Source organism: Typopeltis vanoorti, chromosome 13 (assembly GCF_054136105.1).
Source record: "Typopeltis vanoorti isolate ZY-2024b chromosome 13, IOZ_Tvanoo_1.0, whole genome shotgun sequence".
NCBI classification, from domain to species: Eukaryota; Metazoa; Arthropoda; class Arachnida; order Uropygi; family Thelyphonidae; genus Typopeltis; species Typopeltis vanoorti.
The window spans coordinates 85,065,754-85,081,708 of record NC_143561.1 but is presented as its reverse complement, the minus strand read 5'-3'; the positions used below and the strand labels follow the sequence as shown (position 1 = coordinate 85,081,708).

General features: G+C 36.3%; 1 protein-coding gene across 2 annotated transcripts in view; it reads left to right on the top strand.

Annotated features, from left to right (window-relative positions):
- Nucleotides 1-15,955, top strand: part of LOC150100328 (sorting nexin-25-like) — a 350,110-nt gene that overhangs the window by 156,645 nt on the left and 177,510 nt on the right. For both annotated transcript variants that reach the window (XR_016549234.1, XM_090402426.1), the window contains exon 12: nt 12,469-12,616. Coding sequence is in view for 1 of the 2 variants with exons in the window: in XM_090402426.1 (XP_090258552.1) it covers nt 12,469-12,616 (148 nt within the window). In the remaining variant the exon portion in view is untranslated. The remainder of the gene's footprint in view (nt 1-12,468; nt 12,617-15,955) is intronic.

Below are 15,955 nucleotides of genomic sequence, written 5' to 3'. Positions count from 1 at the left end.
CCCTTTGTAAACAAGCAGGTTTTAGGCCTTGCACAACTGTGAAGATCAAGTTTTGACCCTAACGACTCATATAGAATCTGGATTCAAATAATGCCTTAAAACTGGTGCAGTCTTTATAGACTTGACAGCTGCATATGACACTGCATGGAGGAACAGCATGATCTACAAGTTCCTTAAAATAGTGAAATGTAAAAAAAAAAAAAAAAAAAGACCCATCTGATCAGTGCTATTCTGTCTAATAGAACAATACAGGTAGTTATGGATGATGATGTGAGCAAGCCAAGAACACTTAACAATGGACTCCCACAAGGGTCAGTTCTAGCCCCTCTTCTATTCAATTTGTATATTTCTTACCTTCCAAGGACAATCACAGTAGAAAATTCATATATGCTGATGATCTATGCATCACATCCCAACACCAGAACTTCTGTACTATAGAGCAGTGCTTCCCAAACTTATGGATGTAAAGGCCCCCTTTTGAAAAATTAAAATATTTTATGCCCCCCCATTGAAAAAAAAATTGTAATACAGACATATCTTATTATAATATTTATTGTATTTATATTGAATACAATTTATATTCAAGATTTTGCGTTTGTAAGCTTTTTTGTGATTCTTATCAATACCTTTGAAATGAGACTTATATGAATAAGCATATATTTACTAATATTCATTAAGCACCGAAATATGCAGGAAGCAAAATTTGTGAACCAACACCAATGTGTGATTTTTTCCATTAAAATATAAAAAATAACAAAAAGAAATAATAAATAATAGAAATTAAAGATGTTTCTTTTAAGATTAAAAAAAGAACTGCTTAGTCTTAAAACATTTTAAATTTGTTTTCGTTATTTCACGGCCCCCTCAACAAAACTTGTGGCCCCCAAGGGGGCCACAGCCCACAGTTTAGGAAGCGCTGCTATAGAGCACATACTAACCAGTGACCTAGAGGAGCTAAACCACTTCTTTGAGAAGTGGTGTCTTATTCCAAACACTACCAAGCTGAAACATGCTGTTTCCATTTGAACAATAGCATGGCACATGACATCTTAAGAGTGCCACTAAATGGGAACATACTACTGCACAATTTCAATCCAAAGTATCTGGGCATAACCCTAGACAGAACCCTCTCCTTTAATAGACATTTCTCAAATATTGCTGCCAAAATCAGGACTAGAAATAACATACTGCATAAACTTGCCGGAACAACCTCGGAGAGGGCTTGTACTCCCACATTAAGGACATCTGCTCTGGGCCTTGTTTACTCAACTGCTGAATACTGCTCAGCTGTCTGGCTGAACAGTGCACCTGCTAGATTAATTTATATCATCCTGAATCAGACAATGCATATCATTTCTGGAACAAAAAAGACTACTCCATCATATTGGCTACCAGTTCTAAGCCACATACAACTTCCACAACTATGGTGCCAAGACAACCTGGTTTGCAATTATGACAAAATTTGCCAGAATTCACTGCTTCCTATGCACTCTGATATTGACAGCTTTACATCACAGAGGCTTAAATCAAGACACCCACCTATTATAATGGCACAATGACTTGTCACTGCGGGCTATGATGCAACAGCAGCATGACACATGGAATGAACTGCCCAAGCCCCAGTAATCTGGCAGACTGTCTTTAACCCAAACAGCTCTCCATCAGGGTTTGACCTACTTCACAAAATATGGACCTCCCTAAATCCATATTTTTTGAGCTTCCTTGTTTACTTGGGAAATAAGACCAAACTCATCTTGTGACTGTGGTGAGGATAACCAAACTGTACAACATATCACATTTGACTATCCTCACAGAGCCTACATAGGACTTGTAACTGACTTCATAAATGCTGTTGAATTTAGACATTAAATTTTAATTGTATATTTTTATGTGTATATATGACTAGTGTCACTTCACACTATTGTATTCTTTCATACATCTTTTATGCATTTTATTGTCTTGTACTACATCTTTTTTTTTTTTTTTTTTGTGTGTGTGTGTGGGGGGGTGGCATATGCATGTATTCTTCTTAACCAAACACTAAATAAATAAAATTATTGAAATGCGATTGAATTCATGAATTATGAAAGAAAAAGTCAATGAATATACAATTCACAAATCTGGATATCCAGTATTTCCCATCATTTCATATAATCATATTACCTCATGGCTATCTAAAGGTCTCTAAACTGATAAAGTCTCTACTAATTAGCTCAAGATTTAGGATCAAAAATGGAGGTAAACTATTCAGACATGTAAAAACATTTAATCATATCACTGTGATTTCTTAGTTTTTTTTTCAACAAACCTATTAATGTCAACATTCCATCCCACGGCACTTGGTATCATTCATTCCTTACTTTTAAATTATCAGTTTTTAAATTAATATATTTAATGTAGATATTCTTTTATTATTATTAGTTTCCTGACCTCCATGGAGTCGCAAGACTCATCGTGGAAGGTCAACACAAAGTCTAACCTATCACTCCTTAGACTCGTCCGCTGTTTGCACATTCACCACCCTCTCAGGCAATGCATTCCATGCTCCTACCACTCTCCATGCAAAAAACTAACTGGATGATCTTGTAGCTTAGGACGTCAGAATACTGTGTGGTCTGTCAAATGAGTAGGTTGATTGGAGAGTAATACTGTCTGCAAAACTGTGGATGGGATTAGTAGTTATTGTGTGTAGATAATTTATGTACAAGAGAAAGAGAGTAGTGATAGAGCAGAGCCTTGAGGTACTCCAGCATTAGAGGTGAAGTTTCAAAGAGAGAGCCCTATTGCAAAGTCATGGTAGAGGGCTCCCTCTTGAAGAAGAAGAAAGAAAGCTGACTACACAGTTATGGAGGGGTGCAGGGAGACTGAAAAATGGCAATCTGTTTAGTAGGTTTCAGTGCCACACATGGTTGAATGTTTTGCAAATGTCAAGGCCAACAGCACCAATTCTCTGAACCTTTCCATGCTACATGTCCAGTGGTGGGTGATGTAAGCTGCAAGGTCAGCTGTGGATCTTGAAGTACTGGTGGTCACTGATTAATTTGTGGCGCTCTAAGCAGTGGAGACACTGGCTATTGATGGCTTTCTCCATTATTTTGGAGAGGACAGAGGTGTTGGCAGTTTGTCTATAGTTTGATGGTAGATTTTTATCACCTTTTTTTTTGGAATAGGATGGATGTGAGATTGCTTCCATGCATCGTAATAAGTATCAGATATGTGTAATAAATTATAGAGACGATGTAGGATTGGTGTTAGCCATGGAACACATTTCAGAGCAATTAAGGAAATGCCATCAGGACCAGAAGACTTTTTAGTATCCAAGTTGTTTAGTTGTTTCCTGATGACTTTTTTTTTTGTCGAAAAACCATAGGCACATGGTGCCTGGATTCCAGTATTGTAGGAGGTGATTTTCCTTGGTCATGTATACAGAAGTTTGAGGCAAAGAGTGATGCCAGGAGGTCAGCTTTATCTTTGGGTGAAGTAACAGTAGTGCCATCAGGATGAGACAGAGATGGAAGTGCAGGAGAGCAGAAATTGCATCCTCACGGCCTTAGCAAGCAACCAGAAGGCATGGCTTTCATTTTGAAAGGAGCTGAGATTTCTACTGTTGGTCTTTATGAAATCAGATTTGGATCTACTAAGGACTGATTTGCATATGTTGCATGCTTTAGTATAGGCAGAGTCTAAATCTGGAATTCTTGGTGCAAGCTGCATCCAGTAAGCTGAACTTTTTCTTTAACTGCTTTGATATATTTTTGGTTAAACAAGGGCTAGGAAAGTGGATGTGAATTATGTGTTGAATGGGGGGGGATGGAGGCCTTCATAATAGTGAGAATAATTTCTGGGACTTGTTCATAGCAGGTGTGTTAGGGTCAGTTTAGTGGAAGCTATAGTTAGACCATGGAAAGGAGGAGTAGAAATTCTGGAGTTCTGAATTTGTGGATCTTTTGTAGTGCCGAAGGCTAAGTGGTTGGAAGATGGGCACAATCTAATACAAATCCCCTTTCTCACACAGTATTCTGTGTGAGAAAGGGGATTTGTATGAGATTGTGGCCTGAGTTGTTAAGAAGGAGAAGTGACTTCTGCAGTGTATCTGGAAGGAAAACTAGTCAAAAAAAGAGATGAAAAGTATTTTGAGAGTGAAGAGGGTTATCAGGGATTTGAGTGCATAGATGTGCAATTTGTGTTAGGTCATTACTTATATCAAAGACTTCTGTTCCTTATCCTGCTTGGTCATTGGTGTTGGAGTAGGGGAGCCCGTTGGAATTGTGGGTGTTAAGTTTGCCAGGGAGTTGACCTTACTATTTGGATAGTTGGATTGCGCGTAGTTAACTTTAAAGGAAAGGAATGTGAAGAGATCTGAGTTATTAGTGTTTGGAGACTGGTAAATGCAACAAATAGAAGTTACTAAATGGGGGCAAGGAAATGTTGAGCCAGAAAAGTCTTATAAACATCTATCTCACACCATATACCCTCAAAACCATTAGTATTATTTCCACTGTGATTCTCTACCCTGAGCAGGCACAGTTGTATCTCTTATCATGTGTAACTCTCTGCCACCATGTTCACCCTTCATGTCCTGCCAAAATATGCCTTCAGTTTCTATTTCTGTTATAACATCCTCATCAATTAACCAAGTTTCATTGATACCCAACAACCTTTGCAGAGGCTAAGGCAATCAATGCCACAACTTATTCCCTTTCTTTCTAGAAAAACCAGTGTATTGCCAGTATTCTTGTATCCATTATTACTCCTCTCGTATTTCACCTGGCTGTGTAATATAGTATTCACCCTCTTATTTCTAAAGCCACTAGCCCCCACATTAAGCTATTCCTGCTACATTTCACCTGTCCAATTCTAGTTTCCCTGCCTGATACACTCACTTGCCTAAAACACAACAGTCTCTCCAAATGCTTACACCCTTCTGCATCCCCCCGGACACATTGCTGTTGCACTATCTCTACCAACAACGTCAAATCTCGTGGTACATGATTTACACTACCTCTCAGTTCATTCATCCCAACCATCACTATCATCTCCTCCACATTTTCACCCCTCTTCTTCACCAGTGCCACTCTCTCTATCATTCCATGATGCAAGCACTCCTCTTGCATTCTATTCTGCTCTGTGCACCATGAATCATTGAATCTCTCCATACATGGTGATCCTAACAAATTCATTCATCCTCCTCTCACTGGCATCCCTGACTCTTACAGCTTACAATCTCTCACTGCTTTCTTTCCTGTTCTCCCTACTCCTTCTCATCTGTCTATCACTTATTTGCTTCCACACTCTCTTGACTTTTACAATTTCCTCTCTTCCACTGTCTCTCCCATTTTCACTCCTTCCTCTCTCTTTCTTGCTCTCTGATGCTTTGTTTCTACACTCTCAACTTTCTTCAATTTCCACTCATCCCTTGTCTCTTCTCTTTTTTCTCCTTCCTCTCTTCCTTGCTGATGCCATTCCTTTACACCTACTCTCAATCTCCTTGCACTAGTCAACTTATTCGTCGTCCTAATATCTTCATTTGCTCTCCTCCACTCAGTCTTCATTTCTTCTATCTTCTTTCTCAGCAGTTTTATTTTTCTCTGTACGCATCCTGATTTCAAGTTACGTTCCCACACACAATCATGGTCATCAGACAAAACCATCTCCATCTTCTACACTGCCCGAGATTCTCCCCACCCTCCAACACCCTACTGGTATCCACAAACTGAATTTCACCCCTTTCTCTGAGTAATATGGAAATTTCACTAAACTTCTTTTTGAATTTGAAAACAATATTTACATTTCGATCTTTCAAGTGTACAAAATATCATCACCCAACTTCACTGAATTATTCTTGGCACATTTGTAGCACATAGTATTCTATTGCTTTCTCTTTCCTCTATTTTGCAGCAGATGCATTGGTGATGTCCTGAACATTATGGATAAAGATGCTATGCTATGCTATCTTTATTAGACTTATTTAATAAATTCAGCACCATGCTAAATTATAAATAAAATTTTGTTAATCTAAAACACTGAGGTTTTAGTTTATTCACATCAAAATCTACCACAAGCCTACAGATGTAAGGAACTATCTGCATTGAATCATACCCACCTTCACTGTATAAATAAATCCATAATTCTAACATATTTTATAATCAGCTAACACCTTTTCTTCCCTTATAGGGAGTAGATGAAGTTTTTTAATGCTATCTAGCTTTTGGAGACCGAGTGGACAGTTCAGTCTCTACAGATAGCCGATCAGAAAGTCATATAAATTTCCTACATTCTTTATGGATTTAAATCATAAAATTAAATATATAAAGCAGATATTCCTGAACCAATATTAGCAATAACTAATTAATTATTTATGTGGGCATTGCAAAAAATCGAGAGGCGTTTAAATGAACAGTGTGAGAAAAAGAAAATTAAACAAGAAAATAAGAAACAACAAAGCAAGGAAACAGGTAAGTCAGGAAATAACGGAATTAGGTATGATCAGGTAAGTGACGTTGTGAGTAAAAAGAAAGAAGTTATTTGATATGGTGACTATAATAAAACATGCTACTGATGTGCGAGTTATAACATCGAGTTTTCCTGGAGCGAAAATTAAGAATATAAAGAAAGCAATTCAAAAATAGAAAAGAAAAGTAAACAAAATCGTAGTTGTGTAGTAGGTACTAGCGATTTAACTGGCGATAAGTTCAGAATGAGAGAGGACATGAAAAGGTTGTTGGAAGAGGCGAGAGTGAAGAGTGAGAAAGTGAAAATCGTCAATATTTTACCTCGCTATGATAAAAATGAATTAAGAAGAGGAGCTATGATGGCAAATATTTTGATGTGTAGGCTGTGTAGAAGGAATGGATGCGAGTTTTTGGATGTGTGGAGTGAGTTTGAGGGAAGATTGGATTTGTTTAAGTGTTACGGCTTACACCTGAATGCGTTTGGTATCAGGAGTCTGGAAATACTAATAACTGGTATGAGACTTACATAGAGTCAGGGAAACTAAATTATAAAGGGAGGAATGGTGTGAATGTGAGTGTAAGAGCGACAATGTTATAATATTATTATTATGTGACACCTCCAAGGAGTCCAAAGACTCATCAAGGGAGAGTGTGCCAACAGCATCGAATGATTAAAACCCTTCCAACTACTAACCATGCTCAAACTTGCTTAACTTTTTGCAAGCCATTAGTAGCAGAGGCGCTACCAATCAACCAACCTTTGCTGGTCTGTGTTAATATAATATAACTGTGTTAATGATGGGAATGGGCTTTATCATGGAAATGTTGGCAAGGAGAGAACGATTTTGGCTTTGTATTCATCCAGTTCAGACCCATCAAACATGTGCAAAGATGTCTACATATGTAAGGCATTAGGGGAGAATAGAGATCCACAAGCTGTCCAACTGTGTCAGGCAGACTGCAGACAAGAGTATACAAAAGAACAAACAGGTAGATTATTATGTCTGTACATGAATGCTAGGAGTATCAGAAACAAAGGGATAGAGTTTGTTGCCATAGTCAGTATGTTGCGCCCTCAGATTGTAGGCATTAGTTAGAACTAGCTATCAGAATCAGAAACTGGTATTGAGTGTAAAGGATAGAGTATTTTTAGGAAGGATAGAGAGGAGAGGAAGGGATGTGCTGCTAATGATATCAGATGACTTGAATCCAGTTAGAGTTCAGATCTATGATTGTAATACTACTACTAACAATATTTCATGTGGCAATGAGTTTGAAGCCATCTGGTGTGAGGTGGAATCTAACAAGATCAATTACATAGTGAGTGTTGTTACAGATCTAGTGGATCGGTTGCTAGTGAGGAAGAAATGCATCACCAAATAGAAAAGATGAACGTGAAAAGAGTAATCATAATGGGAGACTTTAATTATTCAAATATTGATTGGGTAGCAGTAGAATCTCATGAGAAGAATGAAAATGCATTTATTGAGCTGTTGCGGGACAACTTCTTCAAGTAGCATGTGAGAGAAGGAACTCGAGGGCAAAGAGTGTTAGAGATGATTATAGTGCCAGAGGGCATTTCAGTTAAAGATGTAACTATTCTGCCTCCCGTTGGTGACAGTGATCATGAGGTACTCACTTGGAAAGTGACCAAGTTTATGAATGTTCCATTCAGGAAAAGGTTACATGCTTAACTACAAAGCAGGAAATTATGACCAACTGAGGAGTATACTGAGTTCACTGGAATGGGATTGGTTGCTGGATGGAAAGAATATCAACAGTGCATGGGAAACATTTAAACAATACTTAAATGATGCGATATCAGAATGTGTCCCGAGAGTTCAAAGAATAAATAGGGTAGTAGTCAAATGGATGTGTAATCTTATAAAGCAAGAGATTCGTAAGAAAAGTATGATGTGGAAGGAATACTGTGTGCATAAGGATGACATCCATTATGAACGTTATAAGCAGCAGGCTAGAATAGTTACAACTGTTGTACGGAAAGCAAAGTCGGAGTATGAAAAGAAACTGGCTCTGCATGCTAAAGACAACCCACAAGAATTCTGTTGATATGCTACATGAAAGAACAACTCTTCTAAATCCAGATGACATGAGGGTTACAGATGCAGAAGAGGTTGTTCAGTTAATGAATGCCCATTTTGTTAAAAGCTATCAACCTGGTGTATATAACATTTAGTTCACTGTTACCTCTTCACTGGATGAAGAAACGCAGGTGTATGAGGATGAGGTATTAGAGCTGTTGCACAAATTGAATAAGAATTCAGCAATAGGGACGATGAGATATCTGCACGTGTGCTAAGAGTGTTCAGCTGAACTGGTAATTTCTTTTACAAGGCTGTTTAATATGTCTCAGAACAGGGAAGATTCTGTGGGAATGGAAAGAATGTATGGTAATTCCATTGCACAAGGGTGGTGCAAAGACCAATGTATCCAACTATCAACCAATTAGTATCTCATGAGTAGTGGTGAAGATTTTGGAAAAATTGGTTAGGACTCGCATTCAGAAATGGGTTGACAGTGAATCTCTACTTTGCAATGAGCCAACATGGGTTTACTAAGGGAAGGTCATGTTTTAGCAACTTGCTCACATTCTGTAACAATGTTACCATTGAACTAGACAAGGAGAATGGAATCAGTTTGCGGTATAGAATATTAGCATGGATAAGAGGATGGCTGACTGACAGATATCAAAAAGTGGTATGTGGGGGCGAGGATGTGAGTCTGCAAGATTTAAGGTAACAAGTGGTGTACCACAAGGATCAGTGCTTGATCCCTTGTTATTCAATCTGTACATTAATGATATTGGAAAGGATTTGACAAGTGACATGCAGCTATTTGCTGATGATGCAAAGATAGGTATGGTAATCAGGAAGGATGCTGATATGCAGTACTTGCAGAATGATTTGAATAGGCTGGAATTGTGGGCATGGGAAAATGAGTGTCAGTTCAATGTCATATATATAACCTCATTCACTTTGGTGTGATTAGATATCCTATGTCATATTATATTGGTGGGATTATGCTAGAAGAAATCAATATATGACATTTTTGTTTGTTGCCAAAGTACTTGATGACCAGTAGTGATATTGTGGAATGCCAGGCCTGGTTTATGCTCTCTTCTTTTTTCAACATCTTTTACATGTTTATACATGCTGATCTCTCCCAACCTTCCTGTCTGGCCTACATAACAAATGCCACAAGTGCAATGAATCTCATAGATACCTCATTTTTTCATGGGGTGATGTGGACGTTTTGGTGGATGTAGGAATCTTGAGATTTTTTATGAAGTTATAAAAAAGCCATTGTTGCATTATACTCACAGAGCAATGCAGCCACTTTGTCTGTAACATTCTTGATGTAAGGCAATGCGATTGCATTCTTGAAATCTTGTTTAAGTAAGGGAGTTGCAGGAAATATATTAAGAATTTTTCTGATTGCCTTGGGTTTGAAACCATTAAGTATGAGGTTCTATTTGAGGTAGTGTAGTTCTTCATTCCTTTTAATTGATGTGCTTGATATATTGCCCTGTCTTTTAAAGTTTTAATTGTGTGTGTCTTTTGTAATGGATGGGGATTTGAAGCTACATTTAAAAATCTTCCCATTATGGTAGGTTTTCTGTATATAGAAAAGGATAACCTTTATTCTTAATACATCTACTGCAACTTAATATCTTAATACTGAAAACTTCCCACAGAACTGTATAAAACTGTTTGAGTTAAAATCTAAAATTGACATAAGGTACTGTAGATAACAATTTAATTAAACGAAAGACTCAGAAACTGAGAAATACTATAATTAACATCTCCCAAGAAATAAATGTTTCTTGGGAGATGTTAAATAAATAAATGCAATAACAAACTTCTAAAAAAAAATTAGGCAGAGGTGGAATACAAAGATGGTTTCAGGATTGTACAGTGTTAGTTATGAGGATCAGCTGAGGGAATGTTGACTGCAGAGTTTGGTAGATAGAAGAAGGAGCAGTGATATGATTGAGATTTTAAACTGTTGAGAGGTGGTTACAGTGTTGACACTGGGAGTTCTTTTGCTTAGTGGAACAGCAGAAAGGAGTGACGACGAGGGGCTATCCCTGGAAGTTTCGAAAGGGAGCTGTGAGCAAGAGGGTGAGGAGTGGTTTCTTTACATGGAGGGTGGTTGAACCATGGAATGCATTTCCTGATGGAGTGGTGAGAGCAAGAACAGTCAATGAGTTCAAGGAGTGGCATGATACACTGTGTTTCCTAGGAAGAACCTCCCAAGGAGACCTGAATAATAATAATTAATTAAGAAAATGCGCTATTTAAAACAGAAAAAATATTCAAAGCATGGTGCAATGTATTAATTATAATTATTTATAAAAAATAAAAACATGAAAAGAAAATATGAAAAATTACATGACCATTAGTTCATTTTTGCCAGTATACAAAAAACATTCACAGAACTAATAAATAACAGAACAGCCTCAAGGTAAGTCAGCACATAGTTTAACTAACATGGTTACTTAAACTATGTGCTTCTGACATAATGTCCAAACCTCTCCTTCTCGTGGTGCACTCCATTAGTAGGTATCTTCCGAATGAACAAGGATGAACTGTTAATTCAGAATTTAACTAACCAAATTATATTCTCATTGAATTAAACCAGAATACAAAATAATGATACAACATTATTTAATTTCCAATGGGGCATTGCCTGGTTAAACAAGGCCCCACTGTTTTATTCAGAGAACCAAAGCAACCAGTGAAAAGTCAACTTTTGGAATAAACTCCACAAACTCCAAATCATCATTAGCAGTAGAATTCAAGATTCACTTTCCTCATGGGCATGGATGTTTGTGAATGTGTTTAGATGGGAGATGAATTTCAGTACTAGGTGTGAGACCACTGCCACACTTATTGGAGGCCTGAACTGGCTTGAAAAATTTCTGTTTCTTCATAAAGAAAAAAAATACAAAAAATATATATAAAATCATTAAGAAATAGAAAAATACTAAACCCACCTTTATGCCTCTATAAACTTATAGGCATAAATGCACTATAAGTTTATAGAGGCCATTCACAGGTGGAAGCCACATACAAAAAAAAGAGAGAAAAAAAGAATTAGGACTGGTAGAATTGGAGAAGCATAAAGGCAACATAATTGGTGTCACCAAAACAAAGAAGACAAAAACAGGTCAGATTCTTTTAAATAACAAATGTCATATTTAGCCAATAATGATCGGGGGGGGAAGGAAGGAGTAGCTACAGTATTCATCACTTGCACTACTGCTGTTCTGGACTAACGAACTATGCCATGGATAGAGATAACTGGATTCAGTAAAAAACCTTCCTTTTATACAGAAGCAGGTATAAATTAGAGACACTATTTTAGACCCTGCCACTGTGCTACAACATTCTCAAAATCTCAACAAATTCACTTGTTCACTTTAACAAAATTCTTGAGAGACTGTCATATTGAGACCAGCAAGAGTCCACTGCACCCATACAGGATGAGAGTTATTACTGTAGGATCCCTTGTTTTACATTCAGTTTGCATTTACCTTTTTGTTGGTGTGCCTGCACATGCTTAGTATTCTTTATGCCCATGAAGATACTTTGGTGAGCAAAATGAAAGATTGGCTTAATAATCTAATTAACTAAATAAATTTAGTTAATTATCTCCAGACATCTGTTTTCTCCGCTAAACATCAACATGAGAGATAACAGATTAATTTGGGGAAAAATGCCAATAGCAAGTCAGTAAGTTAGCAGTTCCATGTAGTATTAGCATAGTATTGCTATACAACCCCCCCCCCCCCCCCTTGAGGGTGCATATCAGGAATTTAATGATGATGGTAATGATTTTGTATGGTGGTTCACAGTTGTTGACAAGCAGTAAAAAATTGTGAAAACTATGGAAATTACTTAGTTATTAAAGTATTGCACATAATTTTATGTGTAGTTCTTATTTTAAAAAAGTGTTAATACTATTTCCGAATTGAAAAGATTTTTTAATTTAGGGTCCAGATGCATTTTTTCAAGCTCAAGAAGAAGTTTATGGTATTCTTGAAGAAAGATATTATCACTCATTTATTGTCAGTGATATATATCATAAAATGATCACTGATGCAGAAAAGAATGGCATTGATTTCACACACATTTCAGAAGGTAAATTAATACTTTTTTTTATGTTTGTATATAGTGTCTTTTAGTGGTTTTTTTTATTTAGATTTTTTTTTATATGTAGATCATATTTTGCATTCATGATTATTCTTATAAGCATTCCTCAGTAAGCTAAGGAACAGTTATTATATAATAATTATCTAATATATTGTAATATGATGTATATTTTATATTGGTTTCCCACACGCAACAGGTCACAGAATTTATAGTGCATTAGTGTTGTGAATGAGGAGATGGTTAAGGAGAAAGAAAGAAAGAATCTATTAAGTTTCTTGAAAACTTGGGGGGGGGGTTTGTATTCCCTGGGAAAATATGGGAAATGTTAGTTCCTTATATTTAGAATTATCTATGTACAGATGTTGACCAGCGGTTGCTAGTGTTTTTACATGATTACAGGAAAGTGGAGGAATAGTAGTGACAGTTCAGTAGAGCAATGTGCATATAAAAAAGACTACTGCAAAAAACAGAGCACCTTTGAGAAAATGACTGGATGGAGCCTGGAAGAGATGGGACCTGGACTTCTTAGGCAGATTGATGTTATTCTCTACACAATGAAAAATTCTTGGGGAGATTTTGGCTATGCCATCCCAGATGTGACAATGGTATTCTGAGATTGGTCAATTTGGGATTTAGACAGTGTCAGTTTAGCAAGAGAGATGGTATTGTGAATAAAGAAAAATATCAAGTTTTTGATGACTAAGTTATCTTCACCCCCACTTGAAAAAAGTGAAAATATGGAAGATCTTGCAACCAGTGGTGGCTCGTCCATAAGAGCTGCAGAGCTGTATTCAATGCAGCCCCAACATTGAGTATACTAGCCAGTACTACTTGCTAGTATACCCAATGCTGGAGCTTCATTCAATGTAGCCCTTATGGATGAGCCACTGCTTGTAACTATAGTCATTTGAGTATTACAAGGCTTCTCAAATGAAGAAGCTGAAATACTGTCTGTATCAAACATCAGATCCTTTGGGAAAAGACTAGTCTTTTTTTAGAAGCCATTTTTCTTGTGAAATGATTGTACAAAGAAAGCTGTGGAGACTTGCTTCATCACCTGAATCTGAACAGACATGGACTGAAATTATCTGTCTTATGGGAAATTGTTCTTCATAAATCTCACCATAGTCAATAGGTATATATCTATATATATATGTAACTTGTTTAATAAATGTCGTCAGGACCAAATAAGCTCACATGTTTTCATTGGTGAATCTTCATTTTGTTGCTTGTGCATATTTAGATTGAATTTTATACTGACAGTGCTCGTGATATTTAAGTGAAAATTCTATGAAATAAAATTCTCATGCAAGTCATCCATTGTTAATTACTGTCTTTAAAGATTTGAAGTTAGAAAGAGAAGGTCATTGATGTATAGGAGGAAGAGCATGGGTGGAAATGCACAATCTTGAAGTATTCTTGCATTGATAAAGAAATTTAATGAGAGGAAACCATTCAATCATTTTTGAATGGGTATATATTCAGGTTGTGCTAAGTGTGTGTCACACATCCATAAAACTCATGAAGAAATAAGTTTTAAGCAGTTACTTATTTGAAATCAATTTATTTTTTATTTATATTAGATATTTATTTGAAATAAATGGTCATGAACTGTTACAAAGATCAAATCATTCACAGTGTGACTATAAATCAGATAAGGTGAGTGATGCTATTCTCTACGTGGACCTGTGATGAAGCATCTATATGCATTTTTTCTGAGCAGGAATTGTGAAGCATGTTTTCTGGTGCATTTTCACAAGAATTAAAATCATGATTACCTGCAGCTAAGATGGGAAGTGCAGTTTGTTATTCAATGTGGTTTCCTGTTAGCTAATTGTGTATTTTTTCAACTGACATTTATTTTTAGTTAAAGAAAGTAAAAAAAAGTCTACTTCTTCCAAATTTATGTAGCATTTAATGACTTTGCCACTTGGAAATGAAAGATTGAACCGATGTATCAATGAAATGGTTTTTTTTTTCATAATAATGTAAGTATCTTTTGATACAAATTTAATGATTTTTAATACCCTCTTACCACAGCACACTCACTGGAATATCCCCCATATGCTACTTGCAGCTGTTGAGAGTACTGAGGAGAGAGAGAGAGAGCAATGGGACAGTAATTTGATGTGTAACACACTGGATAAAAACTTGTTTCCATGTTATTGGATAGATGCCATGATAGCTCATAAAGATGATTCAGGATGACCAGGAGACTTGCCTTGTCAGTTGGATTCCACTGATGAGACCTCAATAAAGATCAAAACTGGTCTGGGTAGTGGTCTTTCCTTTAATGTTTTTGCATTATGGAATACTGAAGCAGCTGAAGTCAACAGCTTCTATATACAAGTAGCCTATTTATGAAAATACTTCACAGACAAATTTTGTTTGCTTACACTTGAGTAAAGGATTAAAAGAGAATATCATTTCTTGTCAAATATAATTTACTTTGTGACCAACATTTAGCACACTTGTATTTAAAAAAAAAAAAAAAAAGAAAAGAAAAGCATACATAGTATTGTGAAAATGAGGATATATTTATGTTCTTGTGTGTTTGTGTTCTTTCCATGAATATTACAAACATATAATACAGTATGCATTATTAATAAATAATAATTCAGTATTATGTACTTATTGGGATATAAGTTTTCAAATAAAAATAAAGGCAAAAAATGTCATATTTCAGTCTAATTTTTCTTCTAAGTAAAAGATTAAAGCCATTAATAGTACCTGTTTACAGGGGCGAATGCTGGTCTTGAAATTCATGCTTGCTCTTGTTATCATTCAGAGAGTGAGAGGAGTGATTGAAGTCTGATTAGCGGAATAATGAATTACTGACCATTTAAAACTATATATTTAGAAATTTATGTACATTTAATCATACAAATACAACATTTATTTTACAAATGATATTCTATCTTTTTCAATTTAGCTACTTGAATACAAATTCTACCCTACGGTTCTTCTTTATGAACTGGTCAATAACATCGTCATAAAAAGTTGGTTGTAACTTAATTTTCCCAAGCAACACACACACTTGTAAAGGCTGGCTGAAGCTACTTTGACTGCATATAGCCTGTGTTTAAGACTATGTGAAGGAAGCAGAAATGGCTATGTGCATGCTTGAAATCACAGTGCTGCAGCAAGGACCTGGAAACTCCCACAACTGAGCAAGCCAAGGTAGCTTTGACTAGGCGAGCAAGCATTGGCCTTCAATACACAACGCAAAGCTCACTTATTGCTGTGCAAGCTTAAGACGTTTTCTGTCTACAAAAATAAAAGCTTAAGTGGAATGCTTATAAATGCATGCATTTATTAACAAATAAA